Source organism: Leucoraja erinacea, chromosome 29 (genome assembly GCF_028641065.1).
Source record: "Leucoraja erinacea ecotype New England chromosome 29, Leri_hhj_1, whole genome shotgun sequence".
Lineage (NCBI taxonomy): Eukaryota > Metazoa > Chordata > Chondrichthyes > Rajiformes > Rajidae > Leucoraja > Leucoraja erinaceus.
In genome coordinates this window covers 26,996,917-27,022,478 of record NC_073405.1, presented here as the reverse complement: position 1 = coordinate 27,022,478, position 25,562 = coordinate 26,996,917, and the positions used below count along the sequence as shown (strand labels likewise).

Below are 25,562 nucleotides of genomic sequence, written 5' to 3'. Positions count from 1 at the left end.
AAAAGTTTCTGATTCCTAACCATTTTCTCCAGGGATGCTGCCTGATCCGCTGAATTACTTCACCATTTTGTGTCTATTTCTGATTGTCTTTCCTACCTACGCCTCTCATAATTTTACATACTTTTATCAGGTGTATTTCCTTTCAATCCCAAACACTCATTTATTCTCACCCATTCCTTACCATCTTTCTCCTCTCCCATCCTCTCCCAGAACCATCACACCATGACCAATAGACAATAGACAATAAACAATAGGTGCAGGAGTAGGCCATTTGGCCCTTCGAGCCAGCACCGCCATTCAATGTGACCATGGCTGATCATCCCCAATCAGTACCCCGTTCCTGCCTTCTCCCCATATCCCCTGACTCCGCTATTTTTAAGAGCCCTATCTAGCTCTCTCTTGAAAGCATCCAGAGAACCTGCCTCCACCGCCCTCTGAGGCAGAAAATTCCACGACTCATGAACCATCCCATGGAATTCCACGACCATGACTCATCCCATGGTGCTGATGGGAACACTTCAAGCACCACACATGCCATCCCTTAAATCAAAATGAATGCCAATGTAAATGCACTATGGTTTAGCTTCACTGAGAAAATCCCAGGTAGATCTTCAACATTTGTTCGTGGGGGATGTGGGTTTCAGTTAAACCTGAAAAAGATCAGGCCTTATAAACCTTGCTGCCACTCCATAGAAAAATGATCCTCTCAGACAAATGTCGGTACCAGGACAGAACGCAAAGAGCCAGCACCATCTTGAAATCTTAAATGCCTTCCACTTAATTTTATCATGAAAGTCAGACAGTACAACAAAGAAGCAGGAGGATGCTATCATGCTCCATCGTTCAATGCGATTCTGACTTATCTGATCTTGCTGTTTGCTCCACTTTTCTATCCTTACCTTTATAACGTTGGACTCCACTGAAGTCCAGCTGTCTGCCTTTCTCGATCTTGATTATATTCATTGATTCTTGTCCCTATTATTGTCTGGGTTGGACAATTCCAAAGATATTGAAGTAATTTCTCCTTATCCCCCTCCTTCATGAATAAACACCATTCTGGAACCTGGCCTCCTTGCTCCAGCTCCCCTCTCATGGGAAATGACGTGTTATTCGGTTTATGCTGCAGCAAGAATTTCATTGTCCATGGTGTTGGCCCTATTAACTCTGTCGGGTATCAACTGACGTGTCAAACGAAAAGACTCCAAACGAAGATTTAGTACAACTTTATCTTTATTAACACTTTTGAGTTATTTAAGCATGCATGCAAACTATTGACCGCTAATAACTTATCAGCTTTACTACTCCAACTAATCAATTAATAAACTAAATCACAAAAGTCATGACTTGGACTCAGATACTACCCGTGTGAGTGAGTGAGTTGGCCAGATTCACTCTGTCGGTAGGGGGTAGTCTTCTCTGAGCTTCGAATTTCATTCTCATCATACAGTCCCCTTTGCAAAATGGTCGTTCCCAGACACCTTATCTTCTCAAGGCCACAACACATAGCCAAGAAGTTACCTTCAGCTCTGCTCTCGCCAGATGACAATCACGTATTTTCACAGTGCTTCCTTGTCCTCCTGGTCCCAGCCTTTCTCTCTGTCTCTCTCCAGCTAGCAGCATGCTCCTGAAGCCTGTTGGGATACTTGAGATCAAGTCTCCGCCCACAATTGTCAATACACATGACAACTAAACACTCTTGACTCTTGACTCAGCATCTGCTTGCACAGGACCGTACATGTTTCAATAAGATCGTCTTTCGTTCCTCTAAATTCAGTTGGATATTGGCCAAATTTATTCTCCTATTCCTCATTAGAAAAAAACCCTTTGTCCCAGGAATCTGGTCTAAACTGCACCCAAAGGAAGATTATTCTGGTTTAAGTAAGGGGACCAAAACCGTGCACCTGAATTCCAGGTGCTCTCTCTCCAATGTCCCTCAGGTATTGCCTGACCCACTGAGTTCCTCTATCTCAAGATTCTAGCACTCTGGAGACTCTTGTGTCTTCGTCACTTCAACGTGTGGTTCAGTTGTAGCAAGATTTACTAACTTTACCACTCCAACGCTCTCTGCAACAGTACCAAACATTTATTTTACCTCTCTAATTATTTGCCTTTTAGCAGCTTTTTAATTTTCTGTACATCATTTATGTGGGCTTGCAGAACAAGAGCCAAGAGTGTTTTATTGTCATGTGTCCCAGATAGAACAATGACATTCTTACTTGCTGCAGCACAACAGAATATGTAAACAAAGTACACTGTAAACAATATAATAAACGAGAGAGAAAAAAGTTAAGTGTGTGTATATATACACACATACTCACAAATACACATATTTATAGATAATATACCTACATACACACACACACACATGTACACATGTGTACACACAAAAAACAAACAATAACAGTGCAATAATAACAATAATAGTCTATTGTAGTTCAGAGCTTATTTGGGGTTGTAGTGTTTAATAGCCTGATGGCTGTAGGGACAAAGCTGTTCCTAAACCTGGACGTTACAGTTTTCAGGCTCCTGTACCTTCTTCCCAATGGCAGGGGTGAAGTGAGTGTGTGGTGTGGATATCTGATGATGCTGGCTGCCTTTTTGAGGCAGTGACTCCGGTAAATCCCTTTGATTGTGGGGAGGTCAGAACCGGTGATGGACTGGGCAGTGCTCACCACTTTTTCCCTCTATACAGCAGCATTCCGCCGACTCTCATGGTTGAATCTACAGTACACTAGTTCCCCTGTATCCATATGTTAAATCCTCAGTGAACTTCAATAAATGTGGCAGGCATCATAAAACCTTGTGTATGAAGGAACTGCAGATGCTGGTTTAAACCAGAGATAGACAAAAAAGGCTGGAGTAACTCAGCGGGACAGGCAGCATCTCTGGAGAGAAGGAATGGGTGACGTTTCGAGCAGAGACACGTCTTCAGACACTCTCCTTGATTGTAATGTCGTTTTCTAAATGTCGAGCCCCGTCTTCAATAATGATGCACTCAATACATTATCCCAATGACGGATGTCAGGCTTTTAATTTTAGCTCCAGTGCAGATCTAATTATTTTACAAAATAACACCACCTCCTTGTTTGTTTGTTCACAGGAGGCGAGCTAAAGGCAACACCTTAACCAATCAATCAGTTTGTGAAATGAACAGCAGGAGGCAGGAACAAGGAAGTGTAAATTAGAGTGGGTGACTTCAACGTCAACTCACATAAGAGACGGGGAAGTGTAGAGATACATTTTGGGTTACGGGAAAACAGAAAAATATAGACTAGCAAGCGTAGCTTTGAAGTGAAAGGAGCAAAGTTTAAAGCAGATGTGGGGGGCAAGTAATATTACACAGCGGGTGATGGGTGCCTGGAACGTGCTGCCAGGGGTAGTGATGCACCAGGGTCTCAACCCGAAACGTCACCCATTACTTCTCTCCAGAAATGCTGCTTGTCCCACTGAGTTGCATCAGCTTTTTGTGTCTATCTTCAGTAGCGGTGGAAGCAGATACAATAGTGGCTTAAGAAGCTTTTACATTGGCGCATGGATATAGACAATAGGTGCAGGAGTAGACCATTCAGCCCTTCGAGCCAGCACCGCCATTCAATGTGATCATAGCTGATCATCCACAACCAGTACCCCGTTCCAGCCTTCTCACCATATCCCTTGACTCCGCTATCTTTAAGAGCTCTATCTAACTCTCTCTTGAAAGCATCCAAAGAATTGGCCTCCACTGCCTTCTGAGGCAGAGAATTCCACATTTTGAATCTGGGTGAAAATTTTTTTCCTCATCTCCGTTCTAAATGGCCTACCCCTTAATCTTAAACTGTGGCCCCCGGTTCTGGACTTTCCTAATATCGGGAACATGTTTCCTGCCTCTAGCGTGTCCAATCCCTTAATAATCTTGTATGTTTCAATAAGATCCTCCCACATCCTTCTAAATTGCAGAGTATTCAAGCCCATCCTCTCCATTCTATCAACATATGACAGTCCCGCCATCACGGGAATTAACCTTGTGAACCTATGCTGCACTCCGTCAATAGCAAGAATGTCCGTCCTCAAATTTGGAGACCAAAACTGCACACAATACTCCAGATGTGGTCTCACTAGGGCCCCATACAACTGCAGAAGGACCTCTTTGCTCCTATACTCATCTCCTCTTGTTATGAAGGCCAACATGCCATTAGCTATCTTCACTGCCTGCTGTACCTGCATGCTCACTTTCAGTGACTGATGAACAAGGACTCCAAGATCTCGTTGTACAGGGAATGGAGGAATTTGGACCACGTGCAGGCAGTTTACATCAGTTTAACTCGGCATCATGTTTGGTTCAGACATTGTGGGATGAAGTGCCTGTACCTGTGCTGTACTTTTCTATGTTCTATGAAAAATAAAAACATCTTAGGTGCTCACATTATAAATTATGATTCTCTACACTTATAAATGGTCCATTTTCAATTCCATCTCGGTATTTATTGCCCTCTGTATATTGCCCCCTGTGTGTAGGGAGTGGATGCAAAAGTGAGATGACATAGAACTAGGGGCAGCAAGGTGGTGCACTGGTAGAGTTGCTGCCTCACAGCGCCAGAGACCATGGTTCGATCCTGTCTATGGGTGCTGTTTGTATGGAGCTTGTACATTCTCCCTGTAACTGCATGGGTTTTCTCCGGGTACCCCGGTTTCCTCCCACACTCCAAAGACGTAAAGGTTTGTTGAATTTCCCTCCTGAGATAAATAAAGTTCTATCGCATCGTATCATTCTGTAGGTTAATTCGTTTTGGTAAAAATTGTAAATTGTCCCTAGTGTGTATGATAATGTTTGTGTACAGGGATTTTGAGTCTGAAGAAGGGTCTCAACCCGAAACGTCACCTATTCCTTTACTCCATAGATGCTGCCTCGCCCTGCTGAGTTTCTCCAGCATTTCTGCATACCTTCGATCTTTCCAGCATCTGCAGTTCTTTCTTAAACAAAGTAACAGTCAATGATCAGGTCAATGAGAAAGGGGGGCAACCTTCATTTCTTTAAGTGCTAGTCATTAAAGATCTAATCCATGTGCCTCTCCCCTGTGGTCCAGAGCTATCGACGATGATTGTCTGAATCGTATGGACCAGGAGATTGTCAGGTTCAATGTTTTATGTTTTGAGCTGGAACAGGCAGGGAGATGACAGGGATTATGCTCACGGTTTCTACTCCCAGTCAATGTCCTGCATTTCCTCTGTACAACCCAAATGGTTGGAAAATGGCTTCCCACAGTCTTCAAGAAAGCAGGACAGCAAGAGTTACTACGTTTTGATCACATAAAACTATTCTCACCAATAATCCTTAAGAAAACAGAAATTCTCAAAATTAAGAATATCCTCCCTCTCTAATGCCAAAGTGAGGTTATAATATGTATTACGTGCATTTTTTTCCAGTAAACATCCTGACATGGATGATATAGATGTATATTTCAACTTTAACATTGGGTGAGGGGGGGGGAATTCAAGTTCATTTGAATCCAAATACAATAATCTAATGGATGTGCAGTGGTAGAGTTACTGCCTTAGTGCGCCAGAGACCCGGGTTCGATCCTGACTATAGGTGCTTGTCTGCACAGAGTTTGTACGTTCTCCCCACCATGACCTACGTGGGTTTTTTCAAAGGCATACAGGTTTGTAGGTTAATTTAGTTTAGTTTAGTTTAGAATTACCGCGCGGAAACAGGCCCTTCGGCCCACCGAGTCCACGCCGACCAGCGATCCCGGCACATAAATACCATCCTACACATACTAGGGACAATTTTACATTTACACCAAGCCAATTAACCAACATAGCTGTATGTCTTTGGAGTTAATTGGCTTGGTATAATTGTAAATTGTCCCAAAAGTGTGTAGGACAGCGTTAGTGTGTGGGGTTTGCTAGTCAGAGTGGACTCGGTGGGTGAAAGGGCCTGTTTCCGCACTGTATCTCTAAACTAAAGTAAATTAGTGGCATAATGGTCACAATAATGGACAACCATTTGGAGGGCTAAGAGTAAAGGCTCAGAAACATGAGTTCAAATCTCACCATAGCAGCTGAGGCATTTGTACAACTAATTTTACTTCGGAGTCACGTGAGTGATTCCGTGAAGACCCCAGCTCCAGTGCGCATGCGGCATAATCGCACAGCGTGCAGAACGCGGCCACCGGGAGTCGGGCGCTCCCGCATCCAAGGACGTGAGGTAAGTACTTACCTTAATCGGGCCTTGTGGTTTTTGCTCCAGGGGGAGCAAAGTGAGGCATGGTGAGCGGGCCCCGTTTCGACTCCAGCGTGGGGCCGACAGTGACGGGGAAAAGGTGCTACCCGGACCGCAAACGCTGCGGACCGCTGCAAGGAGCTGCGCTAATGCCGGTCCGCTGCTGTTACCAAACAGCTGTTCAGCGGACCGGCAGGAAATTTTAAAACCCGACCGGCAGCCCTGCAGACTCCTGACCAGGAGAATCACCGCCCGGGAACCGCCACAATGCCGCCTGAAAAACGGCAGGCAGCCTCTACATACAGGTAAGGGGAAAATCTTACCAATTTACAGGTTCTACAACTTCCTCCAAAACTGGCACAGGTTGAAGACAGCAAGAATAGAGTATCTGTCTCCCCAAGCCAGAGGAGGGCATGGAATTTACCTCCAGGAGAAAAGGGGCACTGGCTGAATGCCAAGGGAGCTGACTCCTACCCCAGTGCTATTGCACTAGCCATCTCCCTTGTCGAGGGATTGATGCAACAGCGGAGTTTGAGCTATGCCTCCTCCAATTTAGCGCACCCCTTTTGCTCCCTTTTTAGAGGCGAGCTAAGGAGGCCAGGGCTGGGCTGGCTTAAGCGCTGGGCAGGCGGACGAGAACAGCAGTATGCCAGGGGAGCAGGATCAGGAAGAGCTACTGGGTGTCGTGGGCCACTACATGACTCCTCCACGCGACCATCTTCCCAACAAAAGCCCTGCAGGAGCAGGCCTTTCCAGAGGCAAATCCGCAGGCAGCTGGGTCTAGTAGACTCGCAGACAAGCAGCGAATTCTACAGAAGGTCAAGATGTTACCACCTTTGCTCGCCTTTTCCACGGATTATATTCTCCCAGGATAAGGACTATCCCTTTGCACTACCAGGGTGCTGACGCCTAAGATGTTCCCATATTTGGGATACTCGACTGAACGATGGTGCATATAGACCTGCCCGCAACCCCGAATATATGGGGCTATGCAAACCGCTGCTGCGGGAAGAGAGGCAGCTAAACCTGTGCGCCTCATGAAGGCAGGCTATGGGACGAGCAGGACATCGCATCCAACACCCAGCTGGCAGCACCCCTCGGCATCCACCAGCGATATCAAACAAGGACTGGTGAAAGCCTGGTGACCGCTTCACATCCCCCATAGTTCTTTTTAGACAGGGGCCCAGAGCGGAGCCGTGGGAAGATGCGCCGCCCCACCGACAGCACCAGCATACCAGCAAACTACGCCTTCATGAAAAACAACAAGCATGGAGGTAGGTAGTCTGGTTCCTCCCAGTTTACACTAAAACAGGGTGTTCTACTAACTGCATGGGGGGGGGGGGCATTCACACTTGTGGATAAAGCATGGGATGCTGTCACAAATAACTAAAATATACTCAACAGTATTAGAGGATAAAAACGAATTCAAATTGGGCATTTTACCGCCAGTTCAGCAATGCGCCCAAAGGGCATTTTCTCCCTCTAAGAAAAGAGAAGTGAGAAGGCAAGCTGAACTAAACAGGCTCATTACTAAACGGATCATGGGAGTAAAAATGAACCATTGGAATTTGTATCGAATATATTCACCAAAACTATAAAAGATGATGAATGTAGCATCATCATTGATCTAATATCACTAAATAAATCTGTTGAGTATATCCACTTTAAGATGGAGACGGGGTTTTGTCACTGCCAGACATCTGATCTCCCAAGGATACCTATGGGGAGCATTGATATGGAAGATGCTAACTATCTTATACCCATACACTAGGATCATTATAGATACCTAAATATTTACCTGGATCATGGATATCCCGGTTAGGGCAACCATGGGAGCATATAGCATTTCATATGGTCTAAACCTCAGCCCTAAACTATTATAAATGGCCATGAAAATATTAAGAAAACAAGCATAATCATCATGGCACATATTGGATGATATCCTCATATTAGGGGAAACAAAGGAATTAGCTGTGGCAGCAGTTCTAGCTACGAAACAGCTCCCTAAAGCTGAGGTTCATCCCACGCCCAGATAAACCAGAATTGAAGCGTTACTACCAAGGATTATCTGGGCTTCAATAATAATTCCGTCCATATGACTGTTACTTTGCCAAGATACTTGGGTCACTATAATCAAATCATGAATGTACCCACTGAAGCTATATCACAATTAAGGTGGTGGGCAGACATATAGTTGGCATAGTTTTCAGCCCTATTATCATCACCAATCCCAACTTGGTTATTTAAAAACCAATGCCAGTACTTTAGGCTGGGGAGCAACTAAACTCCATATCCAGCACAGGTAACAGATGGACCAAGTCACAAACATCGTTACTACACATACCGGGCATCAACTACTTGGGATTGGTGATCGCCTATTGGGCTAAAGAGCATATCCATTTCAAATGCAGCACGTACATATGTGGTTACGGATTGATAATACTATGGTGGTGGCTTATATCAACCATATGGGGAGCATAATAATCATTATTGTGCAACAAATTGGTCAAACAAATCTGGCAATGGTGTGTCAAAAGACATTTTAACTATCAGCTGCCTATGTCCTAGGAAGCTAGAACACAGTGGGAGACACCATGTCACGGGGTAAAATTTATGATTACATTGAATAGATGTCAAACCCAAAATATCTGCTAAAGTTATTAAGCAGTTTGAAAGCCAGATATCAATTGGTTGCACAAGACGGAATCACCAGTAACCTATGTATGTGACTGACGAACCAGATTAGAGGCAGCAGCGATAGATGCCTACACGCTGGAAGGGGGAATTTTGCTTTGCCTTCCTCCCTTCTGCCTCATCAGACGGGCACTTTACAATACAGATGGGATCTGTCTCCGAGATATTGGTCATGCCCGACCGGCCTACACAGCCATGGTTCCCAGTTCATTACGACACGGTGGGCGAGTCACCTATGGATTTCCCTAGTGGACCATGGTTGCTGACTCAACCCAGTATCAGGCACAAGCCACCCATGCCAGGGGAACATCTAACTCCTGGGTGCAGGTTTTGAATAGACCTTACCAGGGACTGGGATTATCCAAAGGAACCATTACCACCATGTCGGCATCCCTGCGAACAGTCACTAAAAGTTAACATGGGTAAAATACTGCCACGACGCAGGGACAACATCCCGAACTATTCAACCACTGACGTATTGAAGTTCCTGGAACATCTACACCATGACTAAAAAGTAAGTTACAGTGCCGTAAATACAGCATGGAGCGCCTTATCTGCTTATCTAAAACAGCATGTCAACAGAGCATGGGATCCCATCCACTGAAGGTAAACTTATGAAGGGCAACTATGATATAAGCCCCAAACACCCAGGTATATACCCATGTATGGGATATTGGTGTGATATTGACATATCTCAGAGAATGGCACCAGCCAGATCCCTCAGCTTGCTAATCTATGTTTTTAAAAAACGCTCATGCTTATGGCTCTCGTACACGCTCAAGATTCCGGTCACTCCATAAACTAGACTGGATAACATGGTGATTACCCCAGACGCATCACGTTCATATTTAGGTCTGGTAAAATCTAACTCGCAGGTATATGGGACTACGCGAGATTATGAGTTCGGCACGAACTAGTAGGGTCGAGATCGCCTGTGTTTTTCCGTGCTGTAGTCGTTATATGGCTTATGGACCAGGAACGCCCTATTCACTGGTGGGATTCCGGGCCTACCCACCAGAGTCCAGGTTGAGTGTGGTGACCCATCTACTACTATATATAGACACAACCCACAATCTTAGAGGGAGATGAAAGCCTATGGGTCAACCACAGTAACCCAAGACGGGGTACGAGCCTAACCACTCCAGGTGGCTCAAACAGGTACTGAAAGCTGCCGGAATAGATAATAATACATTTAATCCCATTCCACTAGGGCAGCATTGGTATCAGCGGCTGAACGAATGGACGTTCCGGTTGACCACATTTTCAATACAACAGAATGGTCAAGGAAACGGCGTTCAGAACATTTTTTATTATAAACCGTTGATAAACCTGATTTAATTGCAGGAGAATATTACAAACTGCAATATTAATTTAAGCTCAGAGGAGCTCTGTTATGTTGTTATTGTTAACAAATACCTTTCTGTTTCTTTTGAAAGCAGATCCACTGGTGATTACGATAACACTTCCTCCCTCATAAACTTCGGCAGTGAGTGAAATAAAAACTGTTACACGGTTTGAAATCACAGACCTTTGAAGTCTTCACGGAATCACTCACGTGACTCCGAAGTAAAATAGTAAGATTAAACGAGTACTTACCAGTATGAAGTTTGATCTGTATTTTATGAGGAGTTACGGTGAGGGATTAAGTGCCCGCCGCTCCCACCCTCATTATATAGATCAAGCTAATAAACTGATGTCTCGTGATCTTTACTATCTTACTTCAAATATTGTGTCTATTCTGTGATTTCACACCGCTGCTTCGAAGTATGCCGCATGCGCACTGGAGCTGGGGTCTTCACTTAATCCCTCACCGTAACTCCTCATAAAATACAGATCAAACTTCATACTGGTAAGTACTCGTTTAATCTTACTATTAAATCTGGAATAAAATGATTATGAAACTGATAGATCTGTGTCCACCATTGTCCTTATGGATGGAACTCTATTGACATGACCCTGTTTTTTGGGCAAAAGATTCCACATAGGCATAATTCTGGTAAACAACCTGCACCCTCTCCAAAGCCTCCGTCCGCATCCTTCCCATAATGGGGCGATCAGAACTGCACACAATACTCCAAATGCAGCCTAACCAAAGTCCCAAATATCTGCAATATGACTTCCTGACCCTTATACTCAATGCCCCGACTGATGAAGGCATGCTTATCTTTTGTTTTCTTTACCATTCTATCTAATGGTGTTGCCACTTTCAGGAAGCCATGAACTTGGACCCTAAGATCACTCTGTACATCAATGCTGTTAAGGGTCTTAACCTGTAGAAACAAAGCACTGCAGATACCGGTTTATACCAAAGATAGGCACAATGTGCTGGAACAACTCAGCGGGTTGGGCAGCATCTCTGAAGGAAAATTATAGGTAACGTTTCAGGTCAGGATCCTTCTTCAGTCCCTTTTTGGAAAAGATTCCACACAACACATTAGAAGCCCTGTCCCACGGTACAAGTTCATTCCAAGACCTCTCCCGAGTTTAAAAAAAATCAAACTCGTGGTAAGCACAGAGAATGAACGTAGCGGGCACGTCGGAGTTCGGGGACGTCTCTTAGCGGATCATAACGCTAATGGCAGGTACTCAGGAAGACTCGCTAATGGCAGGTAAGCACGGGAAGACTCGTGAAGATTTTTCAACATGTTGAACAATGTCCACGAGAGCCCAGAGTACCGACGAGTGGCCATTACCGTAAATCTCCGAGTTCGAATCAGGGCAAACTCGGGAGAGCTCTTGGAATGAACTCGTAGCGTGGGACAGGGGTTTTAGTTGGAAATAACTCAAGCCGTGAGTCAAGAGTGTTTAACTGTCATATGTCCCAACAAATGAATAGTTAAGTTCTTATTTGCAGCATCTTAATAGGCCCATAAACATAATACACTCAGACAAAAGTCAATATATCAACACCAGACTGATATTATCGTGTGAATACCAGTCCGTGATGAAACCAAATGAACAGTCCACAGAAGTCCATAGTTGCTGAGGTAAATGCTGTGGAGTGATCAACCATGTGATGGTTGCTGGGAAGATGCTGTTCTTGAACCTGGCTTTGAGCAAGTCACTCATTTTAAAGACAATTAGAGATCAACAGTAAGTGCTGAACTAGCAAGCAACACTCACATTCTGCGAAAGGTCATAAGGAAAAAGAGTAGAATTAAGTCATTCATCTCATCAAGTCTACTCCACCATTCAATCAAGACTGATCTACCTCACCCTCCTAACCACATTCTCCTGCCTTCTCCTCATATACCTTTGACACCTGTACTAATCAAGAATCTATCTATCTCTGCCTTAACAACATCCACTGACTTGGCCTCCACAGACTTATGTGGCAAAGGATTCCACAGATTCACCACCCTCTGACAGAAATTTCTCCCCATTTCCTTCCTAAAAGAACATCCTTTAATTCTGAGGCTATGACTTAGAGAGGGGGGAGAGAGAGAAGAGGAGAGAGAAAGAGAGAAGGGGAAAAGAGAGAAGGGAGAGAGAGAGAGAGGGGAGGGAGAGAGGGAGAGAGGGAGGGGAGAGAGGGGGGGGGGGGGGAGAGAGAGAGGGGGGGGGAGAGAGAGAGGGGGGGAGAGAGAGAGAGAGAGAGAGAGGAGAGAGAGAGAGAGGGGGGAGAGAGAAGGGGGAGATGGGAGCATGGGGGTCATTTTTACACACAAGCCATAGGTGACTGGGCAGTCTGAACCCAAGCACCAAGTTGTAAGCGGCCGAAGATGCGCATCCCTCGGGACAGCCCCCACTCTCCTACGGCCACCCTCCATGGGCTGTGGGTCGGGTGGAGCGGAGGTGTGGGACAATTTTCATCCCTCCACAGTAATGTGATGGATGCGGGGGTCTGGACCAATCGCTGACAAGTCCCGCCCCCCGGAAACGTCATGTCCATTATTGGAATTTTCTGTTGAGCGGCAGTCGGTCCGTTGGCCTGTAGGCGACGCCGCCTTTCGGGTAGGTGGCATTTTGACAGAGCGGCCATTCGATGAGTTTGCTTTTAGGCGATGCAGCTTTTCGGTTAGTTGCCTTTTAGGCGTCACATCCTTTCGGTTAGCAGGTGTTTCGTCTTCACACTCTTTCCATTTTTTGGCGTTTCGGCTACGTTTCCATTTGGTTCTTTGGCTTTGACTTCTTTGCTTCGGCTTCCCGTCTGTCGGCGCCACGTCCGCACACGCTTCTAAGTACTCCGTAACCTCGTCCTTTATAATGGACTAAAATCTTACCAACCACTGAAGTCAGACTAACCGGCCTATAGTTCCCACTATTCTGCCTTGCTCCCTTTTTCTGCAGACTTGTGAAAGACTTGGATCCATCAGTTCAACATATCCATCCATATGTTTTTGCAGTTAAAAAAACCCCACAAATCACTGAATAGTTTAGAGAATAAATTCAATATTAAATGTTTGCACCTTGGTGGCACAGAAGTTACATCAATGGACCACCATTTGGAGGATCAACGACAAAAGCAAAGAAGCCTGAGTTCAAATCCCACCATACCCACTGAGGAATTCATACAAATAATTAAATAATCTGTAATAAAATTATCATGATCCTGATGGATTTGTTTCCAAATGGGCGGCACAATGGTGCAGCTGGTAGAGCTGCTGCCTCACAGTGCCAGGCTCCTGGGTTTAATCCTGATCTCGAGTGCTGGTGTCTGTGTGGTGTTTGCACGTTCTCTCTGTGACCGGTTGGGCTTACTCCGGGTGCCCCGGTTTACTCCCACATTCCCGAGACGTGCAGGTTTGTAGGTAAATTGTCAGGGGTGTACAGAGAGTGGATGAGAAAGTGGGATATCGTAGAACTAGTGTGAACGGGTGATCAATGATCGGTGTGGACTCGGTGAGCCCAAGGGTCAGTGCTGTATCTCTAAACTAATGAGGGAACCATGAGAGATCAGACTGTATGAACGAAGCCACAAGATACTGATTCCCACCTTTTCCCTTTTGTTTCAGCACCTGAGATTCTGCGAGGCTGTACCTATGGACCTGAGGTAGACATGTGGTCTGTTGGAGTCATTACCTACATCTTGTAAGTACGGAGACATATGCACCATGATAACCCTGGTGTTGAAGCCACCTATTAATTGTCAATATGTTTTGTTCAAACTGTGGATGTCAAAGCAGAAGAAACCTAAAGCTGCCAGGCCTTAGGGCCTGGGTTCACACTGTTACTAATTTGAACTGCTGGTGTTATTATACAGTCAGCTGAATTCATCTGAAGCTGATGAAATACTTGCATAATAGTGAAACCCTGCAGATAAAGGCTGTCTCGGCAACTGAGAAAATAAAAGTTCTTTATTTAAAAGCATCCTTTGGAAAATGCAGAATTAATTCAACCACAGTTTTGAATTTAAGCTGAATGACAGCTAAATTAGAAGCTTGTTGGTCACAACGAACAACAGCGGTAGAGCTGCTGCCTTTCCAGCGCCAGAGACCCGAGAAGACAGGAAACTGGAGCAACCCTACACGGTCACAGGGAGAACATGCAAACTCCACACAATTCAGGATTGAACCCAGGTCTCTGGCACTGTGAAATAGCAGCTTTACCGGCTTATGAGGTCCTAAGTCATGGATAATCAGAGGGGAGGGGAGTCCAAAACTAAAGGGCACAGATTTAAGGTAAGAGGGGAAATATTTAAAGGGGATTTGACGGGTAGATTTTTCACACAGAGAATGGTGCATATATGGAATGAGTTGTTAGAGGAGGGCGAAGTGACAAATATAGCTACAATTAATCAATTGGAAGAAACAGCATGGAAACAGGACCTGCGGCCCACTGAGTTCATGCCTCCCATTGACCACCTGTTCATACTAATTCTACGTTATTCCAATCTTCGCGTCCACTTCCGAAAAATCCTGGGGTCATTTACAGAGGGCCAATTAACCGACAAACCTGCACGTCTTTGGGATGATGGGAGGAAACCAGAGCACCCGGAGAAAACCCTTGCGGTCATAAGGAGAATCAGAATATGCAAACTCGGCACAGACAGAAACCGAGGTCAGGATCGACCCTGGGTCTCTGGCGCTGTGAGGCAGCAGCACTACCAGCTGCCCCACCGTGCCATTCTTAAGCAATATTTAAAAGACATTAGGGCAAGGAGATGGATAGGAAGAGTTTGAGAGGAATCAGGGCCAAATGCAGGCAAAACGGATGGGCATGGCGAGGCATCTGATGGGCAAATACAAGATGGGCTGAAGGGCCTCTTTCCAGGCTGTATAACTATGAATCCATTCTATTATCACAAAGAGGACAGGGTCTTACGAGTGTGTCTCCTTTGCCCTCACCGTTATCAGTATCTGAAAGAAGCAGCCCAGCACCAACACCACCTACTTAACCGTACATGCTGAAGTGTATCTGGTGCTGGACAAGGTACTCACCAACGTGAATGGTGAATTTGTAAATTCAATTAACATTCCTAAAGGACAGTCATTGCTTACCCAGCATCAAGTTTCAGGCTACAGCTACCCGCAAATGCCATTAAATGTGTCAAGTCAGTGTGGAAGAGTTTATGTTCACAAGTTATAGGAGCAGAATTAGGTCAATCGCCTCATCAAGTCTACTCCGCCATTCAATCATGACGGATCTATCTTTCCCTCTTAACCCCATTCTCCTGCCTTCTCCCCACAACCCCTGGCCCCCGTAGTAATCAAGAATCTATCAATCTCCACCTTAAAAATATCCATAGACTTGGCCTCCACAGCCTTCTGTGGCAACGAATTCTACAGATTCACCACCCTCTGACTAAAGAAATTTCTCCTCATCTCCTTTCTAAAGATACGTCCCTTTTATTCAGAGGCTATGGTCTCTGGTCCCAGGCTGTCCCACTAGTGGAGAAACCCTCTCCACATACACTTTATCCAGGCCTTTCACTATTCGTTAAGTTTCAATGAGGTTCCCCCCCTCATGCTACTAAACTCCAGTGAGGACAGGGCCAGTGCCGTCAAACGCTCATCATATGTTACCCAATCGTTACTGGGATCATTCTCTTGTGAACTGCCTTTGGACCCTCTCCAACGTCAACACATCCTTGCTCAGATACGGGGCACTAAGCTGCTCACAATACTCCAAACCCAGTTGAATCCACGCAGCAAATGGCACAATGCTGCACCGATACTCCTACATCTGCTTACAAAGACCACACCTCCACAATCATGGATCCACAATAAGGCTCGCTGATGCAGCAGGTTGGACTGCTGATCGCTGCAATATGACTGAAAGTACAGAAACTGTGATGGAGGTGTCTCGTAGAAAGTGCTCAACGTTTTTGTTAGTCGAGCATTTCATCTCAGCAGATCTGCTGCTAAAATTAGTGAACAGAATATCACGTACTTCCTACACCTTATCTACTTTTATTCTGCCATTTTGTTATATCCAGAGGTCTAACAGAGGTAGCCTACGATGTTAACATCAAAAGGACACATGTGCTGGAGTCTGCAGTCTGAAGAAGGATTGAGCATGCCTTAAGAAATTGAGCATGCATTAGGTTGTAGAGAAGAGGCAAGGATGGAGAGCACAATGGTTGTAATAAAGTGAAGAATGATTAAATAGCCCAGTGGTCCTGGATGACAAAGAATTGCAAAATCTTGTTAATCTCAGCTGATCTGTCCAGAGGAGATGTAAACTATAGGGAGGCAAGAGTATTGGATGCCTAAAGTATTCTTTCACTGAAACACCAGTCACCTGACCAGACCAGTTTCCCAGCACCAATATATCTCTCCTCGGGTTGGACTATCTACAGACCAAAGATCCTATAGCGGAGCAAGATAGACCACTCCTTCTAAATGCAATGGGCTGACGTGTAGTACGCAACGGAACGGAACGTGGGCCTTTTTTTTCATCCATTTCCGTAACCCAACCCGACACGACTCGCAGTGTAATCAACATTTTGCATATCCGCAATAACCAAGCTGAAATGAGGTGGCTCAGCATTTTTCAACTAACCCCTATTTTTACGTGGAAGTAACCTCTTCCGTCTCCTATGGGTCTTTCCTCCATGACCACGGTTAGAAAGGGGCCCGAAAATTGGAGGAACAGCCCACGTACTCATATTTTCGTTGAGTGGGGAGTCTGCAGCATCCCTGGAATACACCTTCCAAACTGCGAATTCTGCCCAATTGTGTTAGTCCTGGAGAAGTTCTGTGTCTCCTTGCTGTCTCCTTTAAACCAAAGAGAGACTCCCCTGCTGTCGAGTAACTCACAACGGGTCAGGCAGCTCTCGGGCTCCTCCTCCTCCTTTTCCCTTTCTTGTCCCACCCTTCCCCCGATCAGTCTGAAGAGGGGTTTCGATAGATAAGGAACGTTGCCTATTTCCTTCGCAAAGGGGATGCTGATCTGAACCCGCTGAGATTTCTCCAGCTTTTTGAAGGGAACACCATAGAAATCCGAGGCCTGTGGAAAAACACAAGCCAAGAGCCCATTGACCTACAGATTCAAAGGAGAAAATTGAGTTAGATTGGACACAGCCTCAGGAAACCTGCCACAAACCCTGAAATGGAACCCCCAAGGAAAAAGGAAAAGAGGTCGCCTCAGTAACAGCTGGAGAAGACGTGTCCAGACAGAAATGTCTGAGAGTGGGCTCAACAGGGGAGACCTCGAAAGAACTGCCAACAATCGAATGAGGTGGAGGACATTTGTCAATGGCCTATGCTCCCTCGAGGAGCAAAGGGCTTAAGAAGAAGAAGAAGCAGAGATAAAATGTAGTCGGAGACAGTAAGACTGATCGGAGAACTGTGATCCATTTCATTTATATGGAATCAATTTTAATATATTTATATAGTATATTTGATTCAATATCAATGGGTTATTAATTTTCTACATGTATACCGTACCATAATTTAGAAAAATCCTGTGTGGTAGATCCTTCTGTCTCAATCACTGCATTTGCTTTTTGATTTCACTTTGTTTCAAAGTACTGACTGCCGGGTATCTTTCTTTCTTTCCCAGGCTCTGTGGATTTGAACCGTTCTTTGATGCCCGTGGCGATCAGTACATGTACAGCAGGATCTTAAACTGTGACTATGAGTTTGTCTCCCCCTGGTGGGACGATGTGTCTTTAAATGCAAAAGATTTGGTAAATATTACTGCGATCTGAGACACCATTGTAGGACAGTATATCTTTTAAATGAGTGAAGGTCTTTGAAAACTGTTCAAAAGCATTGATTCATTGTAATGCATCTCCAAAAGAGTTTGTATTTAATATTTTGCTTTAATAAAGCAGTATTCATGCCCTTGCACTTCACTTTACGAGGAGATGAAGATTGTACCATTAATTGAATACCGGCATTCTGATCAATTTGGTTACAGTTATGTGCGTGCAGACATCTTACTGTTGTGTTGTGTCTTTTAAAAACAAAAATCTAAAATGTAAATACTGGTTCAGTTCTATTCTGTTTTGTTGTTCTGTTGTTTTTGCACAATCCGCAGGCATTGCCACTTTCATTTCACTGCACATCTTGTATGTGTGACAAATAAACTTAACTTGACTTGATGATGGTTCATAGGTCGAGAAGAAACAATGAGGAAGCTTGTGTTTGCCATTGTTGTAATTTGCATCTGCAATTCCCGTATCTTTTGCAATTTGGTCTGATTTTGCTCAAAGTGTATTGGAGGGAGTTGCATAAATTAATCTGAAGAAGGGTTTTGGCCCGAAACGTTACCTATTTCCTTCGCTCCATAGATGCTGCTGCACCCGCTGAGCTTCTCCAGCATTTTTGTGTACCTTGCATAAATTAATCATTTGGTTGGGTGAAATTGAACTGGCTGCAATGTAAACCAAAGGTCTCTAAACACTGAGATTGCTGAACTGCCAAACTGCTGACCTATAAGAACATTGAAATTCGATGCTCTAACATCTAATTCTTTTACCATCGAAATGCATTTTGAATCTCTCCAAACTGTTATTCAGCCTTGTGGATGATTCTAATTCTTCCACCCCTAATCAGTTAAAAAAAACTGTTTGAATAACGAATAAATAAATAAATCAGGAATGAATAAAATAAATAAAAGGTTAAAAAAAAAGATGATACCTCCAGTGAATTAAGTAAACAGCATATTAAAAATCTTTGAGACACATGGAACTGCAGATGCTGGAATCTCGAGCAAAAAGCAAACATCTGGAGGAACTCAGCGGGTCAGGCAGTATGGACAAACTGTGCAGAACAGAACTGCAGATGCTGGTTTATACCGTAGACATAAAGTGCTGGAGTAACTCAGCGGGTCAGGCAGCCCTGATCCGAAAAGCCACATCCATCCATTTTTTCCAGAGATGCTGCCTGACCCACTGAGTTACTCCAGCACTTTGTGTCTGTCTTCATTATAGACAAACCTGTGGAGAAAATGGACAGACAACATTTCGGGTCGGTACCCTCCTTCAGACTCTGAAGTTAGAAGAACGGTCCCGACCACGTCATCTGTCCATTCCCTTCAAAAATACGGCCTGACCACTGAGTTCATCCGCCTCCTTGTTCTTTCTACTAAAGAAAATCATTACTGCTCGGCTTGTTGTGTAAGTTCTCATGCTTTGAATCAGGAACTGTGGGGATTCTAAGCTCTTGGGTCTTTATACACAGGTCAGAAAACTGATAGTGCAAGATCCACAGAAACGACAAACTGTTCAGCAGGCTCTCCAGCATCCCTGGGTGACTGGGAAGGCAGCCAACGTTGCTCACATGGACAATGCACAGAAGAAAATGCAAGAATTTAATGCAAGGCGCAAGCTTAAAGTGAGTATATATACAATAAAAGGGGCCATAAAATATCTTTTTTATAAAATGTTAGGTACACACTTCCATCCTGGACTAAATGCCTATGCACCACACCCGCTAAGAAACACACACGCACACATACCATCACAAGCGCGCACACACACATACACAGAGTCTCATAGTAGGAATTAATTGTAATGTTACCTTACTCTTCTTATTTGAAGTACTAACATTGTACTTCGTTGACTGTTGTGTGTCCAGGGACTATTCTCTATGCCTTTTGTTCAACATTCATGCCCTATTGCTTGCCCAGAGCACCATTGTGTGCAGATGCCAAGACGTGTGTTCAGTTCTGGCTGAACAACTACTAATCTTGTGTGTGGACTCGATAAGAAGAAGACTTGTCCAGTGTAGGTGAATCGAGGACATAGGTTTAAAGCGAAGGGGAATTAATAGTAATGTGAGGGGTAACTTTTTCACACAAAGGGTGGTGGTGGGTGTATGGAACAAGCTGCCAGAGGAGGTAGTTGAGGTAGGGACTATCCCAACATTAAAGAAACAGTTAAACAGGTACATGGATAGGACACATTTAGAGGGGTATGGACCAAACGTGGGCAGGTGGGGCTAGTATAGCTGGGACATGTTGGCCGGTGTTGGCAAGTTGGGCCGAAGGGCCTGTTTCCACACCTTATCACTCTGACTCTTATCTACATTATTTGAATTGACTCCAGAATGGTTCATTGCTGATGCTGCAGAGTTGCATTGGATTAAAATACAGTTCCAACACCGATTTCCTGGCGTGCAAGGTTCCAAAGCCTTGGTGGACCCATCCAAAAGAAGTCACGGCCATAGGCACCGAGATACCGTCTTGCATAGCCAGCCTCCTAAATCAGCTATGGGAACGAAACCGCTGGAGACAGCCGGTCCAGAGTTCCAGAGCTCTGGCCGCAAGAGGCAGATTCGACCCGCCGATCGGCCGCGGAGGTTCCGATGAGGTTGAGTTCGGCCGCCTCACCCAACCTAGGTGGGGGGACACTTACAAGCGGGATTTCGTGTGCGTTCTTGTAATTTTGTCCCATGATTAAAGGAGATGCCAGACCACCAGTTGCCGGAAGATCGTTGGTGGACCTGTATTCTGAAGACCAAAATATTCTGAAACTATAAAGTTCAATCAATGGGAGTAAATTCCATAATACATTGTCAGAGATGGCTCAATTGGTGGCACTCTCATTTCTTAACCAGAAGATCAGGCATTCAAATCATGCTCCTTAGATCAATCCAGTGCAGTACTGGGGTATATTGCACTGCTGAATTATTGGACTGCTGATATATTGCATTTTAAGCGGCACGGTGGCGCAGCGGTAGAGTTGCTGCCTCACAGCGCCAGAGACCGGGGTTCGGTCCTGATTACAGGTGCTGTCTACACGGAGATGGTACATTCTCCCTGTGATAATGTGGATTTTCTCCGGGTATTCTGGTTTCCTCCCACACTCCAAAGACGTGCATGTTTGTAGGTTAATTGGCTTCTGTACACTGTCCCTAGTGTGTAGGATAAGAACTAGTGTACGGTTGATTGTTGGTCAGCACAAACTCAGTGGGCCGAAGGGCCTGTTTCCACACTGTATCTCTAATTAAAAAAAACTGTAGGTGTTGCCTTTTAGGTGAAAAGTTGCATTGAGTCTGCATCTGTCCTTTCTTATCATTGCAGGCAGCTGTGAAGGCCGTCGTGGCCTCGAGCCGGTTAGGAAATGCCAGCAACCACAGCCATAGCAATCATGACAGCGCCAAAGAAAGGCACACTTCCAGTTCTGAGCCGGAGCAAAGTCCCAACGAGGAAAACGGGCAGAATTTATAGCCAAACCCTCGACATTACTTTCACGGACTGTCTGCCGCATGAGAAATTGTGAAAAGAATGCTGGCAATGTTCACTGGAGCTGTACTCCACATCAATATCAATGGCATATTTTGCAAAAAAAAGAATGATGTAAAAAGTGCATCTTCCTCTAGTAGAATGAATACGGCAGATTTTCAAATCATGAGCGAAGATGTGTATATATTTATAGTATTTTATGCTATGGTACTTAATATAGATCCACGATAGTATAATACATAAATATAAGATGACTGCAATTTTAGTATCCAAATATCTTACAGTTCGTTTACTGGATGCAATGTCCATGAAAATATTTTTAATAGCAGAGATTTTGTCCTCGAGGCAAATGGAATTTGTTAATTTAATTGATTAAAACAAGCAAGGAGGAAAGGGCTTTACTGCAAAACTACTATGGATTCTTTCAATGGCAATGTTTATCCATGTCAAATTGCTCCAAAGGATTAGTTTGAACAGAGAGCACTTGGAGTGAAAGCAGACTAAAAATAATAGTTGTACAGGCAAATATTGCGAAACGTACTTTACATTATTTTAATCATTAAGTAGCCACAAAGTAGTGGTAAATTAGATAAGAGTAAAAATCTGGAATAAAAACAAATAATGTTGAGGGTACACAGCAGATTAGCTCTCACTTGAAAGAGGGAAATATACCTTTGAAGATTCGAGGTCTTCCCTATTCTCTCAGGTTTAGCATTCCTTGCCACTTCTCAAAGCAAAACCTGATTATTTTACTATCAGCTCTGTACCTATTTATATAATACTCATGGCACATGGTTCGACACAGTACATCCTATTGTGGGTATTGTATTCTGCAATATCACACACACCAATGTTCATTTCTCCTGTCTTCTTACAGAGACTGATGTGATAATGACCTGATCAATTCTAAAATAACAAACGGCTTGATGTTACATTAAATATGACAATCAGAATACTGATATGGTATTATCTTATTTAATTATTTTCTCACCTTGTGACATCAAGAGTGAACCTTTAATTTACCAATCAGCATTACTAAAATAAAGATTCCAGCAGGATCAATACTTCACTTCATTGTTTTTCAGTGCTAAATGATTGTGCCAACTTAGAAAGGTTTAGCTGCCCCCTAATTATTTCAAACATTGCTCTGGGCCTCCACTTGTTACTCATAAAAAGAAACAAGAAATTCCAAAAGCTTTGCACACCCTCTTTATCCAACTGCCTCGGTCTAGCTAATTCAGCTCTCAATCAATAATACTTGATTGGTGTGGCTCCCCTTCCAGCTAGGTTGCTTTGCGGGCCACTGGTTCAGAAATAAAATCTAACATTACACGGTATGTCTGGAGTCATAGAGTAACGCAGCATGGAAACAGGCCCTTTGACCCAACTTGCCCTCACCGACCAACATATCCCAGCTACACTAGTCCCACCTGCTCACATTTGGTCCATATCCCTCCAAACCTGTCCTATCCATGTACCTATCTTACTGTTGCTTAAACATTGGGATAGTCCCAGCCTCAACTACCTCCTCTGGCCACTTGTTCAATACACCCACCACCTTTTGTGTGAAAAAGTTACCCCTCAGATTCCTATTCTCAGATATCTTTTCACTTTAACCTATGTCCTCTGGTCCTCGATTCCCCTACCCTGGGCAAGAAACTACCCTGTGTCTATTCCTCTCATGAGTTTTTGGAATATGTAAGCAATTCGTCCACCTGACCAATATGTTATCCATGAAAATACTTGAGGGAAATTTTATAAATCAAGAAAGCTTAACAAAATACATTCTAGGCATTTTGGTGCTGTGTGTTGCTCTGACAAGCTATTCGTTGTGGCCAAAAAAAAGCTTCAAAAATTGAAGACACTATGTTGAATATTCAAAAATCAAGGAATTACTTGATTAATAATCATTTTTTGGTTCAGAAACATTTCAGTATTTTGCTTTAAAAAATCAAAGAAAGAAATTCCTTGAAGCCGAAGGATTAACCATCCCTATTTTGAATTTGACTTTCACGATGTAACATTTTATAACTTAAACCCAAATCTTATTCCAAGCCAAATGAGTGAAGATATTGACATTATATATGAGAAACTCTTCATCTAAAGATAACCAGTCTTTTGGTTGCTGTCTGACCCAGTGCATGAGTACAATGTTCTGCTTTCATTTTATAATGTTTAGTGAATGGTTAGATTGATATTAAGTTGATGGAGTGATTTGTCAGGCTTGTTTTCACCATCAACTCCAATTCAAGAGAAGCCACTTCTCTGTTTTAGACAAATGCTTCTCGAGTTGATTTTTTTTAAATTTCTTTAAGTTGTCTTAAAAAGTAAATTTTAGTAAATTTGTAAATTTAGAGTAAGTATAACAGTTGGTTGCTAAAAGTGATAGTCTAATAGGTATCGACTGCAGTCAGACCCCATTTTAATAACCTATCCTGTTAATAATATCTCCATTCCATATCAATAAATACAAAGCTAGCATAACTCTGTTCCACCTATGGGCATCATTGAAACTTAATTCTTTTTGTGTAATTTGTTTGTCACAAGTGTGTATTTATTGTTATAATTCTGTACAGTCTAGTTATTAAATCAACCTTCTTTCCTTCTTTTCAAGTTCTGGACAATATATTAGAAATTTGTATAAGAAAAAATATATTATTAAGACTTGTGAAGTACCATTAACTTTCCACATATCTAGGTTATTCTGTTAGAAAGTCTCAATGAGACATAAATCGTACCACATAGGGCTTCACACTCGACTGTTTACAGATACGGATTAGGTGAGAACAGAAGAGGCGAGAGAGTATTTCCCTTGCATATTTACGTATACTTACCTGAGAGTATTTACCTGTACATTAATAGAAATGAATGGCGGTAGGGGCAGGAATCAATAGTACATGTCTTCTTGGGCTAAAGTGTAAGTGATCCTGTGCAGCCATTGAATGTGCCACTCAAATATTTGCCTTAAAATGTCAAGGTTCATGTATTACAATTTGGTAACATATTACATCCTAAAATGCCAGCAGTCTAGAAAGTATATTTTCCACATTGTTAAACCTAGTGGTGAACAGTAAGATGTTGTTCTATAAATGGAAGCACAATGGCACAAGGCCAGAATAGTGGTGCACTGATGGAGCTGCAGCCTCATAGCACCAGAAACCCAGGTTCAATCCTGACCTTGGTGGAGTTTGCACGTTCTCCCTATGACCGTGTTGGATTACTCTGATGCCCCGGTTTCCTCCCACATCCCAAAGATGTGCAGGTTTGTATGATAATTGGCCCTCTAGAGCAGTGATTCCCAACCTGGGGCCATGGCAGATTACAGAAACATTTTGGGATTTAGGGGGCCACAGAAAAACTTTGGGATTTAGGGGGCTACGGGTTTAATGAAGGGGGCCACAGTGCTACCATCCTGTTGCCTCCTAAATTTCAGTTCTAATAAATTTAAATCTATGTAATTTAAATATTTTTAATGTTTGTGGAATAGAATAAAAGAGAATATATGTGCAATTAGTAGACTGATATTTTTATGGAAGGTATTATAATATTGAAGTATTTTTTTTCCGCTAATAATGTTGGGGGGGGGGGGCACAGAAAAATTAAAAGATCCCAAGGGGGCCATGAGCTAAAAAAGATTGGGAACCACTGCTCTAGAGTGTAGGGAGTAGATGCGAAAGTGGGATAACATTGACCTAGTGCGAATGGGTGATTGATGGTTGGCGTGGACTCGATAGGCCAAGGCGCCCGTTTCCACGTACTATCTATAAACTAAATGTCACAAAGCACATCAAAGCCATGAAAACCTCAGGCTGAAAAAACATCTTAAAAATACAATTAAATCATTGAAAACTCCAGCAGAAGTTTATGTTTGATTTAGGGGGAAACATGTTCTGTATTCATTTGCCAAATAATCCAAAATATTCCCAATTTTACTCAATTTTTACGGCTGTTTCCTTGGATTATAGTAGATGAAGGAATTCTCACAAAAATTCCCGCCTATTTGAATATACTGAAGTTCCATAAGATGTGGTTCTCTTCATTAACAATGTATGCCTTTTATGCAAAAACAGGTAGTTCATGTAAATAATTA

The 25,562-nt window shown here is 43.5% G+C and overlaps 1 protein-coding gene across 1 annotated transcript in view; it reads left to right on the top strand.

The window, feature by feature from the left end:
* The window catches only part of LOC129711359 (calcium/calmodulin-dependent protein kinase type IV-like), a 142,173-nt gene extending 117,382 nt beyond the window's left edge, over positions 1-24,791 (top strand). The window contains exons 8-11 of the mRNA XM_055658966.1: positions 13,852-13,927; positions 17,843-17,969; positions 19,468-19,620; positions 21,311-24,791. Of these exons, the coding sequence (XP_055514941.1) occupies positions 13,852-13,927; positions 17,843-17,969; positions 19,468-19,620; positions 21,311-21,457 (503 nt within the window). The 3' untranslated portion in view covers positions 21,458-24,791. The remainder of the gene's footprint in view (positions 1-13,851; positions 13,928-17,842; positions 17,970-19,467; positions 19,621-21,310) is intronic.
* Positions 24,792-25,562: the final 771 nt, after the last annotated feature.